Consider the following 27,740-nt stretch of genomic DNA (forward strand, 5'->3'; position numbering starts at 1 on the left):
ACAGAAGCTCACACACATCCCAGCCACACGGGCTCTGCCTGACTTCCTAGTCACTCAGAGTTCCCAGCTGACACTAAATTCCAGGCTCAGGAGCTTGTGTATGGATTATGGAGGGACGCATTCAGTCCACACGGCCTGCAGGAGCCGTTTGTTAGGCTCCATCCAGACGCACTTTTCCCCCTCCCAGACACGTCAGTGGGGAAGCTGCACCACCCCCTTCCTGCACTCGCTCTCCCCAGGCTGAGAGCCCCTGGCGGGGGGGGGGGGGGGGGGGGGGTGTGTGCCACTATCACCGACAACCAGCAGAGGACAGCAGAGAATAGCAGGGGCTGCCTTCAGGCCACAGGGCTGCTGGGGGCTGCACCAGGCAGCCTGGCCAGCTTGTGCTTAGTCCTGGAGGGGGCAGGTGACAGGTCAGACCCAGTAGGAGCTGGGACACCCCAGCGTAGCCTGCAGCTGGAGGAGCAGGGTGAGTCAGGTGCCCAAAAGGAGAAGTGCCCACCATGTGGTCATGAAGAGTGTTGTGACAGCTGGTCCAGGCCACTTCCAGTTTTTTTGTTTTTGCTTTGAGAAATCTCAGTACATTGAAAAAAGAAGTGACCACGGAACTGTGGAGTGTTTTAAATTTCTGCATGGAATGAACCTCTTCTTAATGAAAACTCGGCTTTGGAGGAGCAATGTGATTCTGTGCACAAAAGAGATGGAGCCAGCTGACCACGCAATTCTGCCAGGATGCGGTCCTGTCTTTTAGCAAAGTGATCTCATTTGGGGAATTTTGAGGTCTCCACTGACAACTGTTGAAGAAAAACTTATCCCAAGACTGGGTAGGTGAGTAAGAAGACTTTGTTCAGGACAATTGCTGTGGGGGTGTCTGTGGGAGACAGAACTGGCCCCACTGCAACAACAAGGACATGGTTAGGGTAAGGGGGCACAGAGCTGACACTCAGGGAGAGGGCATACAGAGCTGACGGGGTGGGGGGCACAGAGCTGACACTCAAGGAGAGGGCACACAGAGCTGACACTCAGGGAGAGGGCATACAGAGCTGACGGGGTGGGGGGCACAGAGCTGACACTCAGGGAGAGGGCATACAGAGCTGACGGGGTGGGGGGCACAGAGCTGACACTCAGGGAGAGGGCATACAGAGCTGACGGGGTGGGGGGCACAGAGCTGACACTCAGGGAGAGGGCATACAGAGCTGACGGGGTGGGGGGCACAGAGCTGACACTCAGGGAGAGGGCATACAGAGCTGACGGGGTGGGGGGCACAGAGCTGACACTCAGGGAGAGGGCATACAGAGCTGATGGGGTGGGGGGCACAGAGCTGACAGGGTGAGGGGACACAGAGCTGACAGGGTGAGGGGCACAGAGCTGACACTCAGGGAGGGGGCATACAGAGCTGACGGGGTGGGGGGCACAGAGCTGACAGGGTGAGGGGCACAGAGCTGACACTCAAGGAGAGGGCACACAGAGCTAACACTCAGGGAGAGGGCATACAGAGCTGACGGGGTCGGGGGCACAGAGCTGACAGGGTCGGGGGCACAGAGCTGACAGGGTGAGGGGCACAGAGCTGACACTCAGGGAGAGGGCATACAGAGCTGACAGGGTGGGGGGCACAGAGCTGACAGGGTGAGGAGGTGCAGAGCTGACAGGATGAGGGGCACAGAGCTGACAGGGTGAGGAACACACAGAGCTAACACGGTGAGGGGCACAGAGCTGACAGGGTGAGGGGCACAGAGCTGACACTCAGGGAGAGGGCACACAGAGCTGACAGGGTGAGGGGCACAGAGTTGACAGGGTGAGTGGCACAGAGCTGACAGAGTGGGGGGCACAGAGCTGAAGGGGTGGGGGGCACAGAGTTGACAGGGTGAGGGGCACAGAGCTGAAGGGGGGACAGAGCTGAGAGGGTGAAGGGGCACAGAGCTGACAGGGTGGGGGGGACAGAGCTGAAAGGTGGGGGGCACAGAGCTGAGAGGGTGAGGGGTGCAGAGCTGACAGGGTGAGGGGACACAGAGCTGACAGGGTGAGGGGCACAGAGCTGACAGGGTGAGGGGGACAGAACTGACAGGGTGAGGAGCACACAGAGCTAACACGGTGAGGGGGACAGAGCTGACAGGGTGAGGGGCACAGAGCTGACACTCAGGGAGAGGGCACACAGAGCTGACAGGGTGAGGGGCACAGAGTTGACAGGGTGAGGGGCACAGAGCTGACAGAGTGGGGGCACAGAGCTGAACGGGTGGGGGGCACAGAGCTGACAGGGTGAGGGGCACAGAGATGAAGGGGGGGACAGAGCTGAGAGGGTGAAGGGGCACAGAGCTGACAAAGTGAGGGGTGAAGAGCTGACAGGGTGAGGGGCACAGAGATTACAGGGTGAGGGGCACAGAACTGACAGGGTGAGGGGCACAGAGCTGACAGGGTGAGGGGGCACAGAGCTGACAGGGTGAGGGGTGCAGAGCTGACAGGGTGAGGGGCACAGAGCTGACAGGGTGGGGGGGTGCGGAGCTGACAGGGTGAGGGGTGCAGAGCTGACAGGGTGAGGAGGGACAGTGCTGACAGGATGAGGGGGGACAGAGCTGACAGGGTGAGGGGGCACAGAGCTGACAGGGTGAGGGGGACAGAGCTGACAGGGTGAGGGGGCACAGAGCTGACAGGGTGAGGGGGACAGAACTGACAGGGTAAGGGGCACAGAGCTGAGAGGGTGAGGGGCGCAGAGCTGACAGGATGAGGGGCACAGAGCTGACAGGGTGAGGGGGCACAGAGCTGACAGGGTGAGGGGGCACAGAACTGACAGGGTGAGGGGGACAGAGCTGACAGGGTGAGGGGTGCAGAGCTGACAGGGTGAGGGGGACAGAGAGTTGACAGGGTGAGGGGGACAGAACTGACAGGGTGAGGGGGACAGAGCTGACAGGGTGAGGGAGCACAGAGCTGACAGGGTGAGGGGCTACAGAGCTGACAGGGTGAGGGGTGCATAGCTGACAGGGTGAGGGGGCACAGAGCTGAGAGGGTGAGGGGGGACAGAGCTGACAGGGTGAGGGGGACAGAGCTGAGAGGGTGAGGGGCACAGAGCTGACAGGGTGAGGGGTGCAGAGCTGACAGAGTGAGGGGGGACAGAGCTGACAGGGTGAGGGGGGACAGAGCTGACAGGGTGGGGGGCACAGAGCTCAGCCATGGTGACTGGGAGGCCCCACCTGGCGGAGTCTCAGTGGGGCTCCTGCACCTGCCCCAGCCCTACCTTACTTTCCCTGTGATGTCTGCAGGTGCTGTGTTGAGCCCGCTTATGCAGAACTGCCCACGTTCCTCATCCCCTGTGCCCAGAGCCCCACCTGCCTTCGTTTTGGCCGGGATTGCCCATTCTGATATTTCCTCTCCTGCTGCCCCTCCCCTTGTTATAGGATGGACCCAGCCCCACCCCTCCCCCACTTCGACATTCCCTTTGCTGGCCCCAGCCCGGGTCACCGTGGCCCTCAGCTGTCTGCCTCATGGGCTGTGAACAAGGGCAGGCTGCTCTTGCTAAAGGGACCCAGGTCCAAGGTCCTGAGGACCCCCTCAGCCCTGCCCATCCCAGGGCCTCAGTGCAGGATCACCAGGCCCATAAAGGTGTCCATCCCCTGCATCTCAGAGCAGGCGCTTGCTTTCTTTTCCTTTGGCTCTTTTTTTTTTTTTTTTTGACAGGCAGAGTTAGACAGTAGCTAACTGTGAGAGAAAGAGAGAGACAGAGAGAAAGGTCTTTCTTCCGTTGGTTCACCCCCCCACCCAAAATGGCCGCTACGGCCTGAGCATTGCGGCCGGCGCGCTGCGCTGATCTGAAGCCAGGAGCCAGGTGCTTCCTCCTGGTCTCCCATGCAGGTGCAGGGCCCAAGGACTTGGGCCATCCTCCACTGCCTTTCTGGGCCACAGCAGAGAGCTGGACTGGTAGAGGAGTGAGGGGAGCAGAGCTGACAGGGTGAGGGGCACAGAGCTGACAGGGTGAGGGGCACAGAGCTGACAGGGTGAGGGGTGCAGAGCTGACAGGGTGAGGGGCACAGAGCTGACAAGGTGGGGGAGTACAGAGCTGACAGGGTGAGGGGCTGCAGAGCTGACAGGGTAAGGGGCACAGAGCTGACAGGGTGAGGGGTGCAGAGCTGACAGGGTGAGGGGCACAGAGCTGACAGGGTGGGACAGAATCTGGTGCCCCAACTGGGACTAGAACCCGGAGCCAGCGCCGCAGGTAGAGGATTAGCCAAGTGAGCTGCAGTGCCAGTCCTTTGGCTCTTTCAACTGGTTACTTATTATTTAATATTTTTGAAATACTCAATTAAAATTATTTAAATTTTATTTGAAAGGGAAGTGGAGAGGGAGAGTTACAGAGAGATCTTCTATCTGCTGGTTCACTCCCCAGCTGCCTGTAGCAGCCAGGAGCCAGGAACTCCATGGGAGTCTCCCATGTGAGTGCTGCCTTTCCAGACACATTAGCAGGACATGGATTGGAGACTCCAAATTCTAAAAAGTCAGAATCTGAAGCACTTCATGTCCCAAGCATCTCACACACAGAAGGCTCTGCCTATAGCCCCTGTCCCTGTGAGGCTGCCCTGCCCCAGCTCCCAAGATGTGAATCTGCACCACACACCTGCTTCCATGACAGCAGATGCCTCCCTTCTGTCTCAGAGTGCCCTGCATGTGGTGTCGGTGGGGACGGCAGTGGTGCCATCTCATCCGTGCCAGACCTGAGGGCCTTGCATTTATCCAGCCACTTGATCCCCTGTGAGGATTCTGGGACTGCCCCTACTTTACAGACGAAAAAACTGAGGCACAGAGAGGGAGATGTTTGTCAGCCTCTGTCAGTCTGGGCCCTGCTGCCACTGCAGGGAGCAGAGAGCGGGTCTGCATCTACCTCTCCTCTGCGGGTGGGTGGGCGCTGTGCAGCTTTGCACACAGGCCTGGCTCACACCACACGGGGAAGGAAGTGGCCTCATCCTGCAGTGCTGCAGAAGTGCAGGCAAGCAGGTAAGGGTCAGGGACTAGGATTTGTGGGCCAGGTGTTTGGCCAGCACTGAGAGCCTCGTACCCGATACTGGAGTGCCTGGGTGCAAGCCCTGGTTCAGCTCCCTGCTGATGTGCACCGTGGAGGTGGTGGTGATGGCTCCAGGACTTGGGTTCCTGCCACCCATGTAGGTGGCATGCAGTTCACCTGGCCCAGTCCCTGCCACTGTGAACATACTAAATGAGTGAGCCAGCAGATAGAAACTATCTCTGTCTATGATGGAGAGCTCCTCGATATGCAGGCAGAACAGGGAGTGCTGCTGGCCTGGTCAGTCCCACCTCTGCCAGGCCACACTCTCCCTCTCCGGCCTCAAGTCCCTTGCCATCCGCAGGAGGTCAAGGGAAGGTAGGTGGGGCCCTGAAACTTCACTGCTGGCTGTGGCCCTGTGGCTTCCACAGGTGCCACTGGGGAGAGTGGGCAGAGCAGATTCAGCCCAGCTCAGCACTTCCCCAACCTGCCACTGAGAACACACTGCCCCGGTCGGACTGGGCAGGAACTGCTCTGGGCCCTTGCCTCTGACACAAGCTTGCTCACTGTGGCTAAACCACATCCTTCCTGCTGGGAAGGCCCAGCTGTGGCCACTGCGAAGTCATCGCATTTCCCCTTGGGCTGTGTCCCAGGCTGGCGTGGGTGAGTCTAGCTTCCTGTGGCAGGGTGGGCAAACAGACCAGGGGAGGAATGGGAGAGGACATGCTGGCAGAATTGAAATTTCTTATGCTGGCCTCCCAGTCTATCCTCACGATGTTGCAGGAATGCTTTCTTGTGGATCAGGATCTGGGCACTGTGTGTGTGTACATGTGGGCTGAGGCAGGAGCAGCAAACGTGGCCCACACCCTCCTGGCAAGCCGCTCACAGCAGCGATGTGTGTGGGAACCCAGTGCGCTCTGGGATCAGGGCATCATAGGAAGGACCAAGGGGTTAGAAGCTGGCTGGTCTGCAGGGTAGTTGGAACAGTGTGGAGAAGCAATCTGGGTGCATATGGATGGATGTGGGGTGGTGCCTGGGGCTGGGAGCAGAGCAGCAAAGAGCAGAAAAGAAAGGGCGAGGAGTGGCCATGTTTTTGCCAACCTAGAGGGCTTCATGCTGCCCGGGTACTCATCCTTTTAACACTATACATGGTTTCGGGTGCAGGCTGAGCTCTGCCCACAGCACCAAGTGAGAAGCTGAGGAGAGAACAGCTCCACGCTTGGCCCCAGGTCCACCGACAACAGTCTCCAGGAGACGTGGAGGATCTGAGACTGCAGGCCATGTCCGGCCTCTGTGGGGCTCCAAGTGCTCTTGGGAAAACTCAGTGACTTCTGCAGGGGAAGCTCCATCATAAATGTCAGTGATTCAGTGTAGATGCCTGATGCATGTTGGTGATTCTGCAGTGTAGACGCGTGTGGTCAGTGCCTGCTTGCCTGCTTGCCCCTTGTTCCTCTGTTCGGCTGACTCTGATTGTTTGGTTTCTGCCTTCTCTGCCCCTGCCAGCTGCTGCCTGGTGTTGCTGGTTACTCACCCCCCTCCCAGCCTCCTTGTTCTGTTCCTCATGCAGCTTCCCTTGGTCACAACAGGAGCAAGAAACCAGAGCCTTCAGTTAGCAGGACTGAAATCACCTCTTCCACACTCTCATTTACAGAGCAGGGAATGGCATGGAGGGACAGGGTGACCTTGTCCAGGTCTCAGCCCAGTGGTCAGTGGCACCAAAGGGACATCAGGAGGTGTTGTTTGCCACATACTGCAATGCGATCATGACTCTGGAATTCCTTATTTATTTGTTTGTTTTTCCAGTCTTTCCACAGGAGCCTCTTGCTCCATGGCTCAGGGAATGCTCCTGGTTGGAACTGCCAGAACTTTCCAGAATTGAGGATGGTGACTCATTACAGCTAAGCGATGCTCTTGCCTCCGAGTTTTCTGAGATTTTGTTAGTTCAGTTCTTCTGGAGTGGACAGAAGCCACCTGTTACTCTTATGCCATTTCCATTGCCTGCTGTTCCCATGTGACACTAAGCCAGGGGCCCTGGAAGGGCAGTGGGGATGGCCGGCACTCGCTGCAAGTTGGCCCAGTACCTGGAGGACCTTGAGGAGCTGGACCTCAAGAAGTTCAAGATGCACTTGGAGGACTACCCCCCCGACCAGGGCTGCATCCCCCTCCCCAGGGGCCAGGCGGCCAGGGCTGACCCTGTGGATCTTGCCACCCTCATGATTGACTTCAATGGGGAGGAGAAGGCCTGGGCCATGGCCCTGTGGATTTTCACGGCCATCAACAGGAGAGACCTTTATGAGAGAGCTAAGAGGGATGAGCCAGTGTGGGGTGAGTACATGGAGGCTTTTAAAAAATAGGTGGAGGGGGCTGGTGCTGTGGAGTAGTGGGTAAAGCCGCTGCCTGCAGTGCAGGCATCCCATGTGGGCATCAGTTCGAGTCCCGGCTGCTCCACTTCTGATCCAGCTCTCTGCTATGGCCTGGGGAAGCAGTAGAAGATGGTCCAAGTCCTTGGGCCCCTGCACCTGTGTGGGAGACCTGGAAGAATCTCCAGGCTCCTGGCTTTGGATCGGCACAGTTCTGGCCATTGTGGCCAACTGGGGAGTGAACCAGTGAATGGAAGACTTCTCTCTCTCTCTCTCTCTCTCTCTCTCACTCTGCCTCTCCTTCTCTGTGTAACTATGATTTTCAAATAAATAAATCTTTAAAAAATAAAAAATAGGTGGAGGCAAGTAGAGGACATTCAGGGTGACATTCACTGTGTGAGTGGAGCCTGTGGTGTGTTCAGTGCACTCCAGTGCCACCAGCCTCAGAACCCCTCCCTCTTGCAAAACCAAAATTTCTATTTGTCACAAAGAGAGAGCTCTTCCATCTGCTAGTTCACCGCCCAGATGCCCACAGCACTCAGGGCTGAGCCAGGCTGAAACCAGGAGGCTGAATCTCAGTTCAGCTTCTCCCACGTGGATGGCAAGGGCCCCAGTGATTCGGGCCTAGGTGCCTTGTTCTGTGAGTGGGGTTCTTGCCCCCACGGAGGTCAGACTTGAAAGCAGAGGCATGGACAGTGCCCACATGAGAGCAGGATTTGTTTGAAAATAGGAATGACCATGCATCCAAGTGTGAGAGTGGGTCATCCCACATGGAGAATGCTATTCACTCCCCCCGCCATGAAGAGAGGGAGAGAAAGGATGCCTGAGTAGTACCCCCATGCATGGCCGGGGCAAAAGGATGGCCTCTCCCTGCCTCCCAGTCTCTTCCTGAGGCAGGGGTGGTGCCTTAACTGAATTGTGGTCATCATGGTGTCTCCTTCCCCTTGGTCCTGGATGAGGCACAGGTGCATCTGGGAGTGTGGGCGTATGAGACCAACAGGTGAATGAATAAATTTACATTGCAGGACTGACAAAAATTCCAGGTCACCCAGCACTAACTCCCACCCGATTGCCCCAAATCAAAAGTACTTGAGAAAGCTTCTGTTCTCTTACGGTACACGTTGGCAGGAAACTGGAGTCGGGCTCAGAGCCAGGACTTTAACCCAGACACCCTGATGTGGGATTTGGGAGTCCCAAGCAGCGTCCTACCAGCTGTGCCAAATGCCTGCCCTGATTATTCAGCACTTTTTTCTTTAAAGATTTATTTATTTTACTTAAAATCAGAGTTACACGGGGTGGGGGGGGGATCTTCAATCCTATGGTTCACTCGCGAAGTGGCCACAACAGCTGGAATGGCACAGATCCAAAGCGAGGAGCCAGGAGCCTCCTCCGGGTCTCCCACGCGGGTGCAGGAGCCCAAGGACTTGGGCCACTTCCACTGCTATCCCAAGCCATAGAAGAAAGCTGGATGGGAAGAGGAGCAGCTGGGTCTCAAACCAGTGCCCATATGGGATGCTGGCGCTTCAGGCCAGGGCTTTAACCCACTGTACCACAGCACCGACCACTGATTCAGCAGTAGAGCAACCAGATTTGACGTAAGACAGATCAGTAATTTTAAGACCCAGAAGTCTAGACCTGAAAGTATGAGATATGGGTGACAAGGGTGAAAGGCACCTGGGGTCACCACGTGTGATATTTCTTGGCCATCTCCAGGGTGTTAGGCTTGGGGATGGCTTCAGAGCCATCTGCCATCTGCACCTCTGAGTCAAGCTTTGATTTCATGGTGTCTGGGGCAGGGATCTTTGATCCATGCCAAGTGTCATCCTCTGCTTTTTGACCCTTTGTATTTATTTCACGTTCAGAACCTGCACATGTTTCTAACGCCACTGTGATATGCCATGAAGAGATCATCGAAGAGGAGAGGATGGGTATCCTTGGGCACCTCTCCCGGATCTCCATTTGTACAAAGAGAAAAGGTAAGCAGCAGGGTGGGCGTCCACTTGGTGTAGAGCCAGGCTCAGGAGGCGGGGGAAGCCAAGCAGCCAGGGGCTCTGCCGTTCTTCCCGCTGGCCCAGGCACACCCCCACTGCTTAAGACGCACACTCAACCCAGAACCTGGGGAGGAGATCCTGTGTTCCAAGGCCTGGGCTGCAGACCCCTTACAGGAAGCAGGTTGAAGAAAGGGATTTTCTGGCTTGAGGCTTTCATACAGCCCTGGTCTGCTCCACTGTGCCCATGAGAAATCAGACACTTGGGTTTCCAGGACACACTCTCCCTCCCCCTGGTGTTGGAGAGAAACCATACCTCCCAGCTCTCAGTTCTGACTGCCACTCCGTCCACAGACGTGTGGCTGTGCCCGCAGTCTGATTGCTGTCTCTGCCCTAGATTACTGTAAGAAGTACCGCAAGCATGTGCGCAGCAGGTTCCAGTGCATTGAAGACAGGAATGCGCGGCTGGGCGAGAGCGTGAACCTCAACAAGCGCTACACACGGCTTCGCCTGGCCAAGGAGCACCTGAGCCGGCAGGAGCGGGAGCAGGAGTTGGTGGCCATCGGCAGGACCCACGTGTGGGACAGCCCCGCAAGCCCCGTCCGGGTGGAGCTGCTCTTCGACGCCGATGAGGAGTGCCTCGAGCCTGTGCGCACGGTGGTGCTCCAGGGGGCAGCGGGCATCGGGAAGACCATCCTGGCCAGGAAGATCATGCTGGACTGGGCTTCAGGGCAGCTCTTCCAGGACAGGTTCGATTACCTGTTCTACATCCACTGCCGGGAGATGAGCCTGGGGATGCACAGGAGCCTGGTGGACCTGATTGCCGGCTGCTGCTCCGACCCCAGTCCCCCTGTGAGCAAGATGTTGCACAGGCCGTCCCGTGTCCTCTTCCTCATGGACGGCTTCGACGAGCTGCAAGGTGCTTTCGATGAGAGCAGCGGGGCGCTGTGCAGTGACTGGAGGGTGGCCGTGCGGGGGGATGTCCTCCTGGGCAGCCTCATCAGGAAGAAACTGCTCCCCGAGGCCTCACTGCTCATCACCACCAGGCCCGTGGCTCTGGAGAAGCTGCAGCACCTCCTGGACCGCCCCCGCCACGTGGAGGTGCTGGGCTTCTCCGAGGCCCGGCGGAAGGAGTATTTCTTCAAGTACTTCCTGGAGGAGGCGCAGGCCAGGGAGGCCTTCAGCCTCCTCCAGGAGAATGAGGTCCTGCTCAGCATGTGCTGCATCCCGCTGGTGTGCTGGATCGTGTGCACGGGGCTGAAGCAGCAGATGCAGGGCGGCAAGCACAGGGCCAAGACCACCACCTCCAAGACCACCACAGCTGTGTACACATTCTTCCTGTCCAGCTTGCTGCAGTCCCGCGGAGGCAGCCAGGAGCAACGCCTCTCTGGCCACCTCCGGGGTCTCTGCTCCTTGGCTGCTGATGGCATCTGGAACCAGAAAATCCTGTTTGAGGAGCGTGACCTGAGGAGGCACGGCCTGCAGGAGGCAGAAGTGTCTGCCTTCCTGAGGATGAGCCTGTTCCAGAAGGAGGTGGACTGCGAGGCCTTCTACAGCTTCGTCCACTTGACCTTCCAGGAGTTCTTTGCCGCCATGTACTATGTGCTGGAGGAGGAGGAGGAGGAGGAGGAGGAGGGGGCAGGCACAGGGAGGAGCCCGCCGGCAAGGGGCTTGGACCTCCCACACCGAGATGTGAGGGTCCTTCTCGAAAACTATGGCAAATTCGAAAAGGGGTATCTGATTTTCGTTGTGCGTTTCCTCTTCGGCCTTGTGAATCAGGAGAGGGCCTCCTACCTGGAGAAGAAGCTGAGCTGCAAGATCTCCCAGCAAGTTCGGCCAGAGCTGCTGCGGTGGATCGAGACAAAAGCCAACGCCAAGAAGCTGCAGATACAGCCAAGCCAGCTGGAGCTGTTCTACTGCCTGTATGAGATGCAGGAGGAGGCCTTTGTGCGGGAGGCCATGGGCCACTTCCCCAGAATCGAGATCAACCTCTCCACCCGCATGGACCACGTGGTGTCCTCTTTCTGCATTGGAAACTGTCACAGCGTAGAATCACTTTCACTGGGGTTTCTGCATAATTCACCCAAGGAGGAAGAGGAGGAGGAGGAGGAAGAGGAGGTGGAAAGTCCACTCTTTGATGTGGGCTGCCCCAACCGCCAGGGCCCTCATGCCGCCTGCTCATGGAGGTAAGCCAGCTCATCTGCAGCCATGGGTAGAGTAAGCGTCTGCTGCTGCACCTTGTTCTTGTACTCACTTCCTCTCCTCTTTTATTTTCTTATATATTTGAAAGGCAGAGAGACAGCTCCCGTCCGCTGGTTTACTCCCTAACCTGCAACATCCAAGGCTGGGCTGGAGCTGGAGCCAGGAGCCGGAGAAGGGACTTGAACTCAAGCACTCTGATATGGGATGTGGGCATCTTTTAGATAATTTTTCTTTATGCATTTTCATCTACTTGAAAGGCAGAGAGCGTGGGAGAGAGATCTTCCATCTGTTGGTTCACTCTCCAAATGCCTGCAACAGGAGCCAAAGCCAGGAGCCTGGAACTCCTGGTCTCCTGTGTGGGTTGCAGGGACTCAATCCACTACCTCCAGGAAGCATTAACAGGAAGCTGGATGCAGCAACCCAAGCTGCAGCTTCACCCACTGCACGGCTCCCTCCCCATGGGACATGGGTATCTTAACCACTGAGCTAAATGGCTGCTCCTGCTCTCCCTGTTCAGTTGTCTTCCAATCGCAGTTTCCACAGGCACAAAACAATGCCCCCCATTCCTGCCAGATCTCTTCATCGGACCCATTGACTCATGATTGGCAGATAGAAGAGATGAGTAAGAAACAACCCCCCGAAAGAGTAAAGCAGTCAGCAAATGTTTGGGGATGCTGGTTTCTCACAGAGGTTAGCTGGGATGTGGGATTTCACACACACTCCAGCCTCTGGTGATCTGCTTGGGGCTCTGTGCCAGGCTCCAGCAGTGAGATCAGGACTGCTGGGCCTACGTAGTGTAGGGCAGAGATGTGGTCTCTGATCACAGAGGCGGGAGTCCAAGACCTAGGGCCATCCGTGTGAGGGCTTCTGAGGGGCAGGCTGTGCAGCTGGCCGCACCGGGTAAGACAGCCCTAGGCCCAGAGTCTCAGGGGAGAGGGACCCGAGCTGCCCTGAGGCCCGAGGGCAGTGAGGAACAGCCCAGGAAGGCGAGAGCTTGGGAGGGTGGGCAGTGCTTTGGGACCTGGGCACCTGGGAACGAGCCTTCCGAGAGAGATGGGGGTGAGGGGGACGTGCACCCCTCGCTGGTTTTCAACGCTGTGGATGCTGAGGGGTGCCGGGTGTGGGAAAGCTCAGTCAGGTCGGTCCGTCCCTGCCCCACAGTGGTGAGACGCGAAGGTTCTGGAACCCGCCATCCTAGGCTCAGGGAGGAGCGCCGGGCTCTGCTGCCTGGGTGTTGTGGCTGCCCACGGTCTGCACTGGGTGCCCAGCGGTAGAAGGCCCCAGTGTGTCAATCTTCACACGAGGCTGGGACAGGACCAAGAGGGAACTGGGTCTTTCTGCCGGCAGTGGTGAGTTCCCGCTCTTTCCGGCTGCCCGGACGCCCTCCGGCCCACCGCGGCCGGGAAGGACCGGGTCCTGCCATGGTGAACGGAGTAGCATTCAGGGACAGGGATGGGAAGCAGGCCCATTTCTGAGACGGCCAGGAATTCAGACCTGCTGGAGACAGAGCCGAGCGTGGGGCTGCTCGCTGCCTTGCGCCTGCGCCCAGCCTGAGTGAAGCGTCCGCGTGGTGGTTCCTGGCAGGGGAGGGTGCCGTTCCTACGTGGCGGCCTCCAGCCACGTCCTCACAAAGTGAAGGGCGGGGCATCTCTGGGCTTCCTCTTGCAAAGGCCCTGATCCTGCTCACGAGGGCTCCACCCTCAGCCTCGTCACCCCCACGAGCCCAGCCCCCAACCACAGCACACAGCACTGTGCTGGGTGAGAGTTTCAACCTAGGACCTCTGGAGACCCCACATTCAGACCAGAGCCCTGGGGAAGGAGAGGTGGGCAGACAGGAAAGGAGGCGGCCCTGGGTCTGTGGGGGAGCAGCCAGGAGCCTGAGCAAGAACTCCCACCCAGAGAAGGCTGGTGGCATCCCCAGAGCAGAAACTCAGCACTGGGTTCTGGTGACAGCAGCCACTCTCGGCCCCTGGACCTCGCTTAGTGGTCCCAGAACCTTCAGGGGGCCTGGTCAGCACAGCAGAATCAACACCCAGTCCTAGATATGGAATCAGACATACGTGTGAACGAGAGCTGAGGGCGAGTCCGAGTGTCACTGCACAGAGAGCGACCTGGAGTTGGAAAGTCATTGGCAGAAGCCGGCCCTGCTGCAGATTCCAGCCTTGTGCCTGTGACAGCACCTGTGTTGCGGGTGACAGCACCTGCGATGCGGCTGTCAGCCCCGTGGGCTCACTCTCTCTCATTCACAGGAGGACCTGACTCCCTACGTCTCCCATAGTGTCTGGGCTGTGGCCAGGACAGCTGGAGAAAGGGAGCAGAAGGCCCTCTTGATCAGCCAAGCCTCAGGCTGCACTTCCGTCCATCATGAGGTGTCCGCCTGGTCTTCTCATGTCCTCAGCCCCTTCTCCCTCCAGGAATCGCCTTTGGTTCATGACCCCTTTCTTAACCCTGCGCCAGTTTCTATTGTGGAGCCTGATTTCCTTTGCTCTCCTTCCTTCGACCGCTAGATTGGTGAACTCCTGTCTCACGTCCAGCTTTTGCCGGGGCCTCTTCTCAGTTCTAAGTACCAATCCAAGCCTGACAGAACTGGACCTGAGTGACAACAGCCTGGGAGACCCTGGGATGAGGGTCCTGTGTGAGGCGCTCCAGCATCCCGGCTGCAACATTCGCAGACTCTGGTAAGCCCATGGGTGTGCAGTGCTGACAGAGGGGAGACTGGAGAAGGCTCTTAGGGACTGCATCAGGGCGCAGGAACTTCCCACGCTGTCATGGAAACAAAATGCCCCAGGGGTGGTGCTTGGACATTGGACAGCAGAAGCTTATTTCCTCACAGCTCTGGGAGCGGCAAGTCCACGGCCCGTAGGGTTGGTGGCCTCTGAGGTTCGCTCGTGGGCTCCTTGATGCTGTCTTCCCCTGTGTCCTCAGGGGTCATCCCTGTGCATCTGCGTCATGAACTCTTCCTGCATTCCTGTGAATGGGGCCCACACTGAGGACCTTGCTTTGGCTTAACTTCCTCCTTGGAGACCCTGTTTCCAAACCCAGCCATGCTCTGAAGTCAGGGGGGCAAGGGCCTCAGAACAGGAGCAGGGGGAGGCAGAGCAGGTCAGAGGCCAAGTGCTTGGGGGTGTTGGCAGGGGAGAAGGAAGGGCAGCGGGGAGGAGAGCCAGGCCCCGCAAGTTCCCTTTTCTCTGGCCTCCCTCAGAGCCCCAGACTGGAAAGCTTCGCCACACCACAAGGGGACAGGAACTAGAACACACCAAAATGTGATTTTCTCTTTCCTTTAAAAAAAGATTCATTATTTATCTGGAAGCCATGTGCCTCTGTGATACTCTCCATCACCCCCACAAGAGTCCTCTGCAGGTCCCCGGAGGGCAAGGCACAGCAGGAAGTCCAGTGACACTGTGGGGTTTGTGGGACAGAGGAGGCCTCCTTGTCCATTTGCTTGTAGTTGGCCTGGAGGTGGGGTGGGAAGGAAGGAGTGCAGCAAGTGCAGGCCCCGTGGACGCTGGCGTGGGAGGGGCTGTGGTGTCATTCTCGCCCCATGGGGCGCACACATACTGGGGTGTGTGTGGTCACAACACTTTCCCATTGCTACAGCAATGACTGAGGCTGAGCACTTAGGAAGGAAAGGAACTCACTTAGCTCACAGTTTCACTAGTGTGAAATCCAGACAGCACGGCCCTGGCTCCTGGGAGAAACACAAGTGAGACAGAGAGGGGAGATCGCAGAGGGGGAGTTGGGAATCTGAGTTAGGAGTCCAGTGCACAGACTGAAGTGGCTTGGTCTGTCAAAAGGGCTCACTGTCCTGGGAACTAAGTGGGTTCCACAAGAGCTACCTTAGTCCCTTCTGAGGGCCACTCCACGGTGACCTCACCTTCTCCTGTAGACTCTACTCTTAAAGGTGCCTCCACTTCTTAAGGGCACCAGGATTTCCACATATGAACCTTGGGAAAAACAAACCAAGGCCTCTGACAAGTCCCTCATCACCAGCGACGGCTCCTTAAGTTTCTGCTGCAGGGCACTTTAAGTGAGGTGGAGCACAGTGCGATGAGGGCAAGAAGTAGCTGGGCACAACCCCACCAGGGGCGTGGTGCGGGCCTGGGCCTGGGTAGCTCCGGGGTGGGTCGTGGTGTACCTGGTGCTCTTTGCTGCCAGGCCATCACACAGGGGTGCTCTCCATGCTCATGATCCCAGGCTGGGAGCTGCTGAACTGTGCTCGTGAGCTCGCTGGTCAGGTGATGCGCCCTTGAGAGAGCAGGGTGTGCCACCCTATGCGGGTGGCAGGGACCCAAACGCTGCCTGGTACTAACGCTGATGCTTTGTGCTTGGCGCCAAGGCTGGGCCGCTGTGGCCTCTCCCACCAGTGCTGCTTCGACATCTCACTGGTCCTGAGTGGCAGCCAGAAGCTGGTGGAGCTGGACCTGAGTGACAACGCCCTGGGAGACTTTGGGGTTAGGCTGCTGTGTGTGGGGCTGAGGCACCTGTCCTGCCAGCTGCAGAAGCTCTGGTGAGTCTGCACCACCAGGTGCCTGGGTCTCTGGGTCTCAGTCTGCTGTCCCTGTGCCAGGGAAAGACAGAAATAGAGTAATACCTGCCTTTCCGGTGGGTGGAGCCTGGCTGAACAGTGCTGGGCAGGTTGCTGCTTTATGGGAGAGTTGGAACCACCCCCAGGTCCTCTGCACACACACAGAGTGCCCCATGCTGGGGTACTGCCCTTCTAATGCTTCTGAGAGGCCAGAACCTTTAAAGTTTTTTTTATAAATAAATAAAGGCAGGAGAGGGAGAGAGAGAGAGGTAGAAGGAGGGGGAGAGGGAGAGGTAGGGGGAGAGGGAGAGGGAGAGGGAGAAGGAGAGGGAGACAGAGGGGGGAAGAGAGAGAGAGAGGAAGGAAGGAAGGAAGGAAGGAAGGAAGGAAGGAAGGAAGGAAGGAAGGAAGGAAGGAAGGAGAGAGAGAGAGAGAGAAAGAAAGAAAGAAAGAAAGAAAGAAAGAAAGAAAGAAAGAAAGAAAGAAAGAAAGAAAAAGAAAGAAAGAGAAAAAAGAAAAAAAAAGAAAGAAAGATCTTCCACTCATTGGTTCATTCCCCCAAATGCCTGAAGCAGCTAGGCTGGGCCAGGCTGAAGCCAGGAGACAGAACTACACAGGGATCTCCTATGTGGGTGGCAGGGACCCAAGTATTTCAGCCATCACTGCTGCATCTCAGGGTGTGCATTAGCAGGAAGCTAGAATCAGATGCAGAGGCAGGACTCAAACCTAAGTATTCTATGTGGGGTCTGGACATCCAAGTCTTGTCTTAACTGCTGTGCCAGCTATCTGCCTGAGACTGGAATTTCAAGGAGAAGACAGTATTGGAAAGGGCCAATTTCCACCCATTGGGATGACTTTCATAAAATAAATGCAGACTCACAAGAAACCAACAAGTGTTGGTAAGGATGTAGGGAAACTGTGCACTGTGGGGGAGGCATGAAGCAGTGCAGCCATGGTGGGCACAGCATGGCAGGTCCTCCCACAGGAGAGCATGGCCATTGTCCAGCAATCCCACTTCTAGGTCAGTGCACACCAGAACTGGAAGCCGAGACACATATCTGTATCCCCACACCTACAGTGGCACCAACAGTGGCTAGGAGTTGGAAGAAACCCAGCTGTGCCTTGATGTATGTAAGAAGTGGCACCCATGGCCTGTGGCTTTAAAAGGCATTCTGATCTCTGCTGGGACACAGATGGACCTAGTGCCAAGTGAGACGAGCCACATGAAAATGGACAGAGGCCATGTGACTCCACTTACGTGAAGTTCTGAGACCAGCCAGTGTTGCAGGGACAGTAAGCAGGATGGAGGTTGCTTGAGGCTGGGGGAGGTGGAAGGGGAGTTAGTGTTTAATGGGTGCAGCCTTTCAGTGTTGCAAGATGAGAAGAATTGTGCAGATGGATGGTGGTGAGGGTTGCGCAACGGCGGGAAGGTTCATAAAGCCACTGAGCTGTGCCCTTCAGAATAGTTAAAATGGTGAATCTTATGATGTGTATTTTGCTATAATGAAACTAAATGCAGCGGCTGGTAAGATGTAGTATTGACATAAGCTTGGAAGGTGCCTGCTTGTTATTACAGCCAACAGAAAATGGAATCAAAAGTTGCAGGCTTCGGTTCACTCCCTCCCACACGTGGACTGGCATAGAGGCAAGGCAGTTATGGGGCCGCCATGGCCCCTGGGGGACAGGAAATGACAGACGAGACCCTGACACTGTGCTGTCTTCATGGAAGGTTGGTCAGCTGCTGCCTCACGTCCATGTGCTGCCAGGATCTCGCCTCAGTCCTCAGCACCAACCACTGTCTGACCAGGCTGTATCTGGGGGAAAACACCTTGGGAGACTACGGAGTTGGACTTCTGTGTGAAAAAGTCAAGCATCCACAGTGTAACCTGCAGAAACTGGGGTGAGTCTTTGTGGGTGTCCCAGCAGAAAAGGCCTCCTCAGAGCTGTCATTTGGGAAGTGTGGGTGAGGTTATGGGGGCAGTGCCCATTGCCTCCTATTGTATTATTTCTCTTCTTCAGCCATTTGGTCTCTGCCACTCTGTTCAATGGCCGTGATTTGCCACTTCATTTCCCAGGGACTCTGGGAGCTCTGTGGTGGGTTGGAGGGTAGCGGTGAAGAAGACAGACCAAGACCTGCCCTGTCAAGCCAGTGACACTGGCACAGCCACTCAATGAAGTCTGGGTGGGGACTGTGAGGGAGCAGGGGACAGAGGTGAGGGACGCAGGATTTTGGTGCAAAGTTGGCCCTCAGGGACCCTGGCTGTTGCTCTTACAGGTCCTTCTCAGTCCTCATCCTAATTGACATCTGCTGACTTTAATTCTGCTCACCACTCCCTCCATGAGTGCTTCTCCCGCTCTGCGTTAAGGTCACTGCTGTCTCTCCTGCCAATGTCTCAACTTCTTCTTGAGATCCTGAACTGATTTCTGTGGTCTGGGGATTTCACCACTGCTTTACTATTTTTTTTAAAACTTTCTGTACTTCCTGGAATGTCTTGTATTTCCCTCAGTGTCAACAACAATCTATAGACAAACTCTAAACAGCTCTCAAACCCTGATATTGCTCGTGAGCTTTGTTACAAAAATCACAGCCTTGGTAAAAACACCAACACTACAGACATGTGAGGTCCCATGCACCCAGTGTAAACACAGAAACATGGAGTCACACATACCCAGTGTAAACACAAATGACACAGAAACATGCACCCAATGTTAACACAAATAACACAGACATGTGAAGTCACACACACCCAGTGTAAATACACAGACACATGGAGTCACACACACCCAGTGTAAACACAAATAGACACATGAAGTCACATGTACCCAGTGTAAGCACAACACAGACATGTGAAATCATATGCACCCAGTGTAAACACAAATAACAGACACGTGAAGTCACATATACCCCGTGTGAACACAAATAACGGACACATGGAGTCAGTGTAAGCACTAGACACATGGAGTCACACACACATGAAAACACAGATAGCAGACATGTGGAGTCACATGTACCCAGTGTAAACAGATAACACAGACACGTGACGTCACACACACCCAGTGTAAACACAAATAACAGACACATGGAGTCACATGTACCCAGTGTAAGCACAAGACACATAGAATCACACAAACATGTGTAAACACAGGTAACAGACATGTAGAGTCACATGTACCCAGTTTAAACAGATAACACAGACATGTGGCGTCACACACACCCAGTGTACACACAGATAAAAGACACATGCAGTCACATGTACCCAGTGTAAACACAGGTGACACAGACAAGTGGAGTCACACGCACTCAGTGTAAACACAAATAACAGACACATGGAGTCACACGTACTCAGCGTAAACACAACACAGATGTGTAGTCACACACACCCGTGTAGGTAACACATATATATGGAGTCACACACACTCAATGTAAACAGATAACACAAACATGTAAAGTCATACACACCCAGTATAAACACAAATAACACAGACACGTGGAGTCACACACACCCAGTGTAAGCAGATAACACAAACGCATGGAGTCACATGCACCTAGTGTAAACAGATAATACAGACACATGAAGAAAAAATGAAAGCCCCTCTTAACCCACATAGAGAGCAATTTACAACAGTCACATGAACATCCATCTGCCCATTTACCCATCCATCCTATTCATTCATCTGCCCATACATTTATTTATTCAGGCATCTACCCAACCACCCATTTACCCAGCCATGCATCCATCCATCCTATCTTCATCCATCCATCCACTTATCTCTCCTATCACCCATCTATCTCCCTATCTTCCATCCATTCATCCATCTGTCCTATCATCCACCCACCACCCATCCATCCATGTCTATTTATCCACTCATCTGTTCTATCATCCATCCACCCATCCATCCATCCATCTGTCCATGTTACTAATCTCTATCTATTAGTTTTCTAGGACTGCTATCATGAAGTAACACAAACTCAGGGATTCAAATAATAGTTTATTGGCTCTCAGTTCTGGAGACTGAAGTCCAAGATTAAGGTGCTGGTAGGGTTGGTTCCTTCTGAGGGCTGTGAGGAAGAATGCATTTCACACTTCCCTTCTGGTTTCTGGTGGTTTTCTGAAAACCTTTGGCATTCCTTGGCTTATAGATGCAGTATTCTGATGCCTTTACCTCTAGGTGGCATTTTCTCAGTGTCTCTGTGTCTATCTTTGTGTCTGAACTTCCTACGTTGATAAGAACTCTAGTGATATTGGATTTGGGCCCACCTAATGGCCTCATCTTAACTAATGACCCCTGTAATGACTGTATTTCCAAGTAAGGTTCACATTCCGAAATACTGGCAGCTAGGAGTTCAACATAGGAAGATTTGGGGACACAATTCTACCCATAGCACTCGTTTGTCTATTGAAACCAGATCACCATAGAAACACTTTTCACTGATTTTTCTCTCTTTATTTAAAAAAAAGATTTATTTATTTATGGGCTGGTGCTATGGCATAGCTGGTAAAGCCACTGCCAGCAGTGGTGGTATCCCATATGGGCACCGGTTCAAGACCCAGCTGCTCCACTTTTGATCCAGCTCTCTGCTATGGCCTGGGAAAGCAGTAGAAGATGGCTCAAGTCCTTGGGCCCCTGTACCCATGTGGGAGACCTGAAAGAGGCTTCTGGCTCCTGGCCTTGGATTGGCACATTCTGGCTGTTGCAGCCAACTGGGGAGTGAACCAGCAGATGGAAAACCTCTCTCTCTCTCTCTGTGCCTCTCCTTCTCTCGCTGTGTAACTCTGACTTTCAAGTAAATAAATAAATCTCTTTTTCAGATCTGAAAAAGAGATTTATTTATTTATTTAAAAGAATTACAGAGGGGGGGGGGAGGTAAGGGGGGGAAGGGGAGAGATCTTCCATTTGCTGGTTCACTTCCTGGATGGCTGCAATGGCCAGTGCTGGGGCAGGTTGAAGCCACGAGCTAGGAGTTTTTCCAGGTCACCTGCATGAGTGGCAGGGGCCCAAGCACTTGGGTTACCTTCCGCTGCTCTTTTCAGGCCATTATCAGGGAGCTGGATTGGCAGTGGAGTAGCTGGAACAGGAATTGGTGTCCGTATGGGATGCCAGTGTCTCAGGTGGTGGCTTTACCCATTAAGCCACAATTCTGACCACTGATTTGGTTTCTTTATTTATCATGGATGAGTCTCCATGCTGGTGTCTGAAGACCTAGAGATTCCATGATATGCGTTACCATAATTTATTTACCATTCATGCACGTTATCCTGACATGGTACATGATAAGATATCTCTTCCCAGTAGGTGTAGAACTAAGTTGAAGGGATTGGTTGAAACCAACACAATTACACTGGTCACATTCCTCTGATACAGTGGACTGGGGAATCTGCATGGCAAAGAGGCGGAGGAGATGGGGATCTGGATTGGTTTGCTTTTGCTCCTTCTGCTGTGATCCCAGCAAAGTGTCTGTGAGATCATCATTTGTGTCTCCTGCAGGAGCCAGAGACCGGGAGTCAGGATTATCCAAGCTGGGGCTCATGACCTCCCCTCTGGGCAGCTGCACCATGCCCAGGAGGGACTGGACATTGAGGCTCTACCTTCTCCCACAGGCTGGTGAATTCTGGCCTTACCTCAGCCTGCTGTGCAGCTCTGTCTGCAGCACTCAGCACCAGCAGGAGCCTCACACACCTCTACCTGCGGGGCAACGCCCTTGGAGACGCAGGGGTGAAGCTGCTCTGTGAAGGACTGCTGCACCCCAGCTGCAGGCTGCAGATGTTGGAGTAAGTCCCTCGGCTCGTTCAGGGGACAGGAATGTGAGGTGGCTGAGGGGCTTGGGGAGCCATGACTGTGACAACATTGGTCTCTGAGAAGGGAGGTGTCTTCCTCAAGTTTGTTTTGTCACAAATATGGAACTGGGACACATTCTAGATGGTACCAGCGGAGACTCAAGTCCTTTTGCCAAATCTCTGTGCCGTGAGATTGGGGGTTTGTGGCCTGGGGGTTAGCACACTGGTTGGGATATCAGAGTGCCTGGGTTTGAGTCTGGCTCCTGCTCCTGACTCCAACTTCCTGCTAATGCAGACTCAGGCAGGCAGCAGACAATGGCTCAAGAGAAAGCTCTGCCAGTCCAGCTGGGAGGCCTGGATTGAATGGCTCCCAATGGCTTGCAGAAATTTGGGGAGTGAAACAGAAGATGTGAGTTCTCTCCCTCTCAAATAAATAAAAATTAAAAAATAGGTTGTGGATGATGAGGCACCTCATTTTATGGAAATGTGGTGGAAGACAGAATTTTGGAAAAATCAACTCACAAACCACTGCTGCTAACGTGACCTGCACAGTCCAGTGGACTTGAGGAAGACGCTGGCATCTACAATGGGGAGAGGAGCGACGCGGGCACATGAGGTGCCCACTGCTCAGTCCCAGCCCTGCCTGCAGGGTGGGAGCTGGGGCCCAGGCGTGGTCCAAGGCACACTGTCTGTCTGCATCCCGCCCCTTGCAGGTTAGACAGCTGCAGCCTCACCTCGCACTGTTGCTGGAATCTCTGCACGATCCTGACCTGCAGCCGCAGCCTGCGGAAGCTGAGCCTGGGCAACAACGACCTGGGCGACCTGGGCGTCATGATGCTCTGCGAGGTCCTCAGACAGCCGGACTGCCCCCTGCAGAGGCTGCAGTGAGTGCGCATGCGCGCGGGGTCCTCGGACACCGTCTGTGCTTCCCGGAGGCTGCAGTGTGTGCGCGCGCAGCGGGGTCTTCAGTTGCGTGGCTGCATCTCTCAGGCAGCAGTGAGTGCACTGCCCGGTCCTTGGACGCGGGGCTGCGCCTCTCAGAGGCTGCAATGAGTGCGCGCCAGGGGGTCCCCGTGATGGATTCAAAGTGCCCAGGAAAAGGAGCCAGTTACCAAAATCCAGGACTGCTTTGCCTTTATCTGCAATGGTGCTAGGAGGGGCTGGGCCAGGTGTTGCAGGATTTAAAAAATGGGACGTGTGTCATGAACTAGGGTGTTTAGAGCAGTGGAGGCTCCGTGGTGTGGCAGGGTCTCATCCACAGCTCCAGGAGACTCCAGTCCCGGGACAGCGGCCCCCTGGTGCTGTATTTTGTGCAGGGGCGGGAGCCTGCGGGACTGATCTCCAGCCACCCAGTAGTGGAGGTGTTCACAGAACGCAGCTGTGTTTGGGGACAGCGGCCTCTCTAGGTAGAGCTTCCCAGCTGTTGGTGGCCCCTGTGGCTGTGACCACCCCCCTGTGAGACCCTCTGTGTTTGCTCCACTCTGTCAGCAGGTTCTGCACAGCCTGGCTGGCCACTGTTCTTGGTCATCCTGTCTGTGGGTGTGCAATCCTTGGAGCTCTGTGAGGGGCTAATTTTCCTTATACTTGCTCCCTCCTTTAAGCACTCCAGGCTTCCGGCTCTGCCATAGGTGTGCTGTATGCCCCGCTATGTCCTGTGAATTCCCTAGACTTTGCCACATGGACATTAATCAGCCTCCAGGTTCTACAGTGCTGTCCCCTTTGCAGTCACTTGCGAAGCCCTGGTGCCATCTTGGGCGTCTCCTTGTACAGTCCCACAGCCCACCCCTAGCCACATCTTTAGGTCTCCAGCTCAAGCCACAGTTCCCTGTTTTACTTTTTAAAGATTTATTAATTTTATTTGAAAGGCAGAGTTATAGAGAGAGAAGGAGAGACAGAGAAAGAGGTCTTCCATGATGGCCCAAGTCCTTGGGCCCCTGCACCCATGTGGGAGACATGGAAGGGGCTCCTGGCTCCTGGCTTCAGATCGGCACAGCTCTGGCCCTTGTGGCCAACTGGGGAGTGAACCATCAGATGGAAGACCTCTCTCTCTCTCTCTCTCTCTCTCTCTGCCTCTCCTCTCTCTGTGTAACGTTGGCTTTCAAATAAATAAATAAATCTGAAAAAAAAAAAGAGAGAGAGAAAAGGTCTTCCATCTGCTGGTTCACTCCCCAAATGGCTGTGGCCTCCAGAGCTGGGCCAGATCGAAGCCAGGAGCCAGGATCTTCTTCCTGGTCTGCTACGTGGGTGCAGGAGTTGAACTGGTGCCCATATGGGATGCCAGCACTGCAGACGAGGCTTTATCCTCTGCCACAGCACAGGCCCTCACCATTCCCTCTTAGTACGGCTGCCCTGGGCTTCTGCTGTGCCACCGTCTGTGTTGTTCTCACTTTGGCCAACAGAGGACGCAGCTGAGATGAGAGCCAGACCCCACCACTCCCACCCCTCTTCCCAGTGTCTTCCTGTCACAAGCTCATGGCTGCCTTGGTGGCCCTGCGACTCCTAAAGATCTAGCGCTGGTGTGTCCTGCACGTCACTGTGGTCTCTTGCTGATTCAGACCCACGCAGGCTTTGGGACTCTGCAGCCACTGCCTCTGCTTGGAGCACTCTCCTTGTAGGCCTGTGCTTTCTGTCCCCAGGTCTGCTCCCCCAGGCACCTCAAATGTGCTGCTGGACACAGGAAGCACCCCCTTTATCATTGCCTCACTCCACCCCTCAGTGTAGACACCACCTCACCTGCTGCCCTCCCCTCCCCTCCCCTCACTCCACCCTGCAGCATAGATACCACCTCACCTGTTGCCCTCCCCTCCCCTCCCCTCAGCATAGACAGCACCTCACCTGCTGCCCTCCCCTCACCTCACTCCACCCCTCAGCGTAGACACCACCTCACCTGCTGCCCTCCCTTCCACTCACTCCACCCCTCAGCATAGACACCACCTCACCTGCTACCCTCCCCTCCCCTCCCCTCAGCATAGACACCACCTCACCTGCTGCCCTCCCCTCACCTCACTCCACCCCTCAGCATAGACACCACCTCACCTGCTGCCCTCCCCTCCCCTCAGCATAGACACCACCTCACCTGCTGCCCTCCCCTCCCCTCCCCTCACTCCACCCCGCAGCATAGATACCACCTCACCTGCTGCCCTCCCCTCACCTCACTCCACCCCTCAGCATAGACACCACCTCACCTGCTACCCTCCCCTCCACTCACTCCACCTCTCAGCATAGACACCACCTCACCTGCTGCCCTCCCCTCACCTCACTCCATCCCTCAGCATAGACACCACCTCACCTGCTGCCCTCCCCTCACCTCACTCCACCCCTCAGCATAGACACCACCTCACCTGCTGCCCTCCCCTCCCCTCCCCTCAGCATAGACACCACCTCACCTGCTGCCCTCCCCTCACCTCACTCCACCCCTCAGCGTAGACACCACCTCACCTGCTACCCTCCCCTCACCTCACTCCACCCCTCAGCGTAGACACCACCTCACCTGCTGCCCTCCCCTCCCCTCCCCTCAGCATAGACACCACCTCACCTGCTACCCTCCCCTCCACTCACTCCACCCCTCAGCGTAGACACCACCTCACCTGCCATGTTATATTTTTGTTGTTTCATTACCTATCTCTTCCCCCCAAATGCAAATTTCATGAGTCTTGGGACTCTGGTGTCTGTCTTAGCTCAAAGGTGCATAGATGCAAGTGTGGTTCTGCGCTGCTCTCTTGTGCAGACGCAGCAGGGTGTGTTTCCTGCAGTAAAGGCAACATTCCCAGAGCAAGAGAAGGAGGGACCCAGGGAAGCTTGGTCAGGACAAAGCTAGGGACTCTGCTGTGGGTGAGGTCACTGGCCCAGTCCAAGGGATACTTGGGTCCCAACCTGGGGCACAGGCTTAGCGTAGATGATGCCCCAGCTGGGCTCTGCTTGCCCTGCCATAAGAAAACACTGCGGCGCTGTGCACTGGTGACTTAGACACAGATGGTTATCTTCTCACACACCCCATTGAGCCAAAAAGCCCAGAATTCAGGTTCTGGGGAATTCAGTGTCTGGCAAATGTGTTCATGAGCTGCACACACACACACACACACACACACACACACGAGTGGGTCATAGACAGAGGGACAGAGACAGACACACAGAGCCGGAGTCAGAGCAGAGACGCAGAGCAGCAGAGGCAGAAGGAGCCGTCTAGTGTCTCAGGAGGACTCCTCTGACTCTGGGGGTCTCCAGACCCTGGCCGGCCATTCACACACGTCTGGAGGAAACACTGGATTGTGAGCAAATCAGGGCCGATGGAAGCGACACAGGACAAAGATCTGGCTCCTGGGGTCTGAAGCCCTGGGTCCGAGGAGGCCTGGAGGGCCCGGGCTGCCACAGCACAGCCGACATGTAGCTGTGAGGAGATGCTCAGAGGCGGTCATTGACAGGGAGGCTGCAGGCACCGAGTGCATGGGCACTGTCTGCGGCGGCTCCGGCCGGGTCAGCTGCCACCACTTGGCCTTGCCACTGTGTTGGTAGACGTGCGGGGTGCAGGTCCCGTTCTTCCCAACACAGAGGTTACCAACTCGACAGGGCCGCGTGGACATGCCGCGCTCAGAGCGCCATACCCGCCGAGCCGCCTCTGAGTACCTGTCTGCCCCGCAGGTTGTGTGAGATGTACTTCAACCCTGAGACGATCCACGCCTTGGAAACACTGCGGGAAGAGAAACCTGCATTGACTGTCGTTTTCGAGCCTTCGTGGTAGCAACGGAGCTGCCCCCCTCCCCGCCCACCTGTGCCCAGGTGCGCCCATGTGGGAGGAACCCTCCTGCATCCAGTGTCAAGACCACAGCTCCGCTGTCCCCCAGGTCCAGCTGGAGAGCCAGGGCTTGTGGTGGAGCCCTCACGTGGGGAACCCTGTGCCTCCTGCGCCCCTGGCAGAGATTCTGGGCACAGCCCCTATGGTTAGCCTGCCTTTCCCGATTTCCGCTGGCTTTTGTCACTCACACTCCCACTGTCTGTCAGTGGACTGACCACCGACCACTGCATAAAGCTACGCCCTGCATGCTGTCTTGTAATTGTGTGTCCACTATGTATTTATTTTTAATGTTTTGTAACAGTTATATTTTCTAATAAAGATTCACGCCTATTGTAGCTTGCTGAAAATTCAGAAATATAAAACAACCTTTTTGTATTTATTGTGTTAAATTGTTTCCTGTACTTAATTTTTAAAAACAAGTACCTTGAAATTTTAAAAATTACTTATCTGAACTAATAAAGATGAATTAATTGCTCTATGAATGTAAAAGGTCTTTTTGTTCAGGGCATGCATCGCTGTGCCATGGGTTAATCTGCCACTTGGGACTCCTGCATCCTGTATCATAGTGCCTGGGATCAAGGCTGCTCCACTTCCCATGCAGCTTCCTGCACCTGGGAAGGCAGTGGAAGATGGCCCAAGTGCTTGGATCACTGCATCCATGTAGGAGACCTGGATGGAGTTCCGGGCTTCAGGCATGGATCCAGCTCAGGACCTGCTGTTGCGGACATTTGGGGAGTGAACCAGGGATGCATGATCTCTCTTTCTCTCTGTGTTTCTCCTGCCTCTCTATCACTCTCCTTTCAAACAAACTTAAAGACAGCTCTTTGTGAAATGATTCCATGTGGTAGTAGTGGGGGAGTGTCACCTAGCTCAGCTGGGACGGGGGTGGAACTCCTGCAGGGGACGTTCGTGGCTTCGTTTTTCTGGAGGAGGTGGCCAGTCCTGACCCTTGGCCAGTTTCAGTTTCAGCACCTTGGGTGCTGGATGGGTGATGTTGGCTAAGTTGTCACAACCTAAGAACCAATTCTAAGAGGAAAAAGAGGAACCATGGCAAAGATTGCACAAGGGTACGCGTTGGGTCACTCAGGGTGTTGCCTACATCTTGCAAGCTC

The 27,740-nt window shown here is 55.4% G+C and overlaps 1 protein-coding gene across 2 annotated transcripts; it reads left to right on the top strand.

Moving 5' to 3' along the window:
* Positions 1-197: 197 nt before the first annotated feature.
* Positions 198-27,106, top strand: NLRP3 (NLR family pyrin domain containing 3). 2 transcript variants are annotated; one of them, XM_070075751.2, is made up of 10 exons: positions 198-828; positions 6,788-7,309; positions 9,207-9,320; positions 9,730-11,518; positions 14,042-14,212; positions 15,871-16,041; positions 17,789-17,959; positions 21,660-21,830; positions 22,550-22,720; positions 26,475-27,106. In XM_070075751.2, the coding sequence occupies exons 2-10, from the start codon at positions 7,033-7,035 to the stop codon at positions 26,572-26,574; spliced, it is 3,135 nt and encodes a 1,044-aa protein (XP_069931852.2). In that variant the 5' UTR covers positions 198-828; positions 6,788-7,032; the 3' UTR covers positions 26,575-27,106. The 2 variants fall into 2 exon arrangements, with proteins under 2 accessions (XP_069931852.2, XP_069931854.2); XM_070075753.2 differs by having other exon boundaries at positions 198-824.
* The last annotated feature ends 634 nt before the right edge of the window (positions 27,107-27,740 follow it).

The sequence above is a fragment of the Oryctolagus cuniculus genome, chromosome 6 (assembly GCF_051225735.1).
Source record: "Oryctolagus cuniculus isolate XC-2025 breed Fujian yellow rabbit chromosome 6, ASM5122573v1, whole genome shotgun sequence".
NCBI lineage: Eukaryota > Metazoa > Chordata > Mammalia > Lagomorpha > Leporidae > Oryctolagus > Oryctolagus cuniculus.

Excerpts from the sequence above, each read along its gene's own strand:
- NLRP3 (XM_070075751.2), top strand. The coding sequence starts at position 7,033 with ATGGCCGGCACTCGCTGCAAGTTGGCCCAGTACCTGGAGGACCTTGAG. Across the intron at positions 7,310-9,206 it reads GAGGGATGAGCCAGTGTGGG|AACCTGCACATGTTTCTAAC; the intron begins GTGAGTACATGG and ends TTTCACGTTCAG. Across the intron at positions 17,960-21,659 it reads TGTAACCTGCAGAAACTGGG|GCTGGTGAATTCTGGCCTTA; the intron begins GTGAGTCTTTGT and ends CTTCTCCCACAG.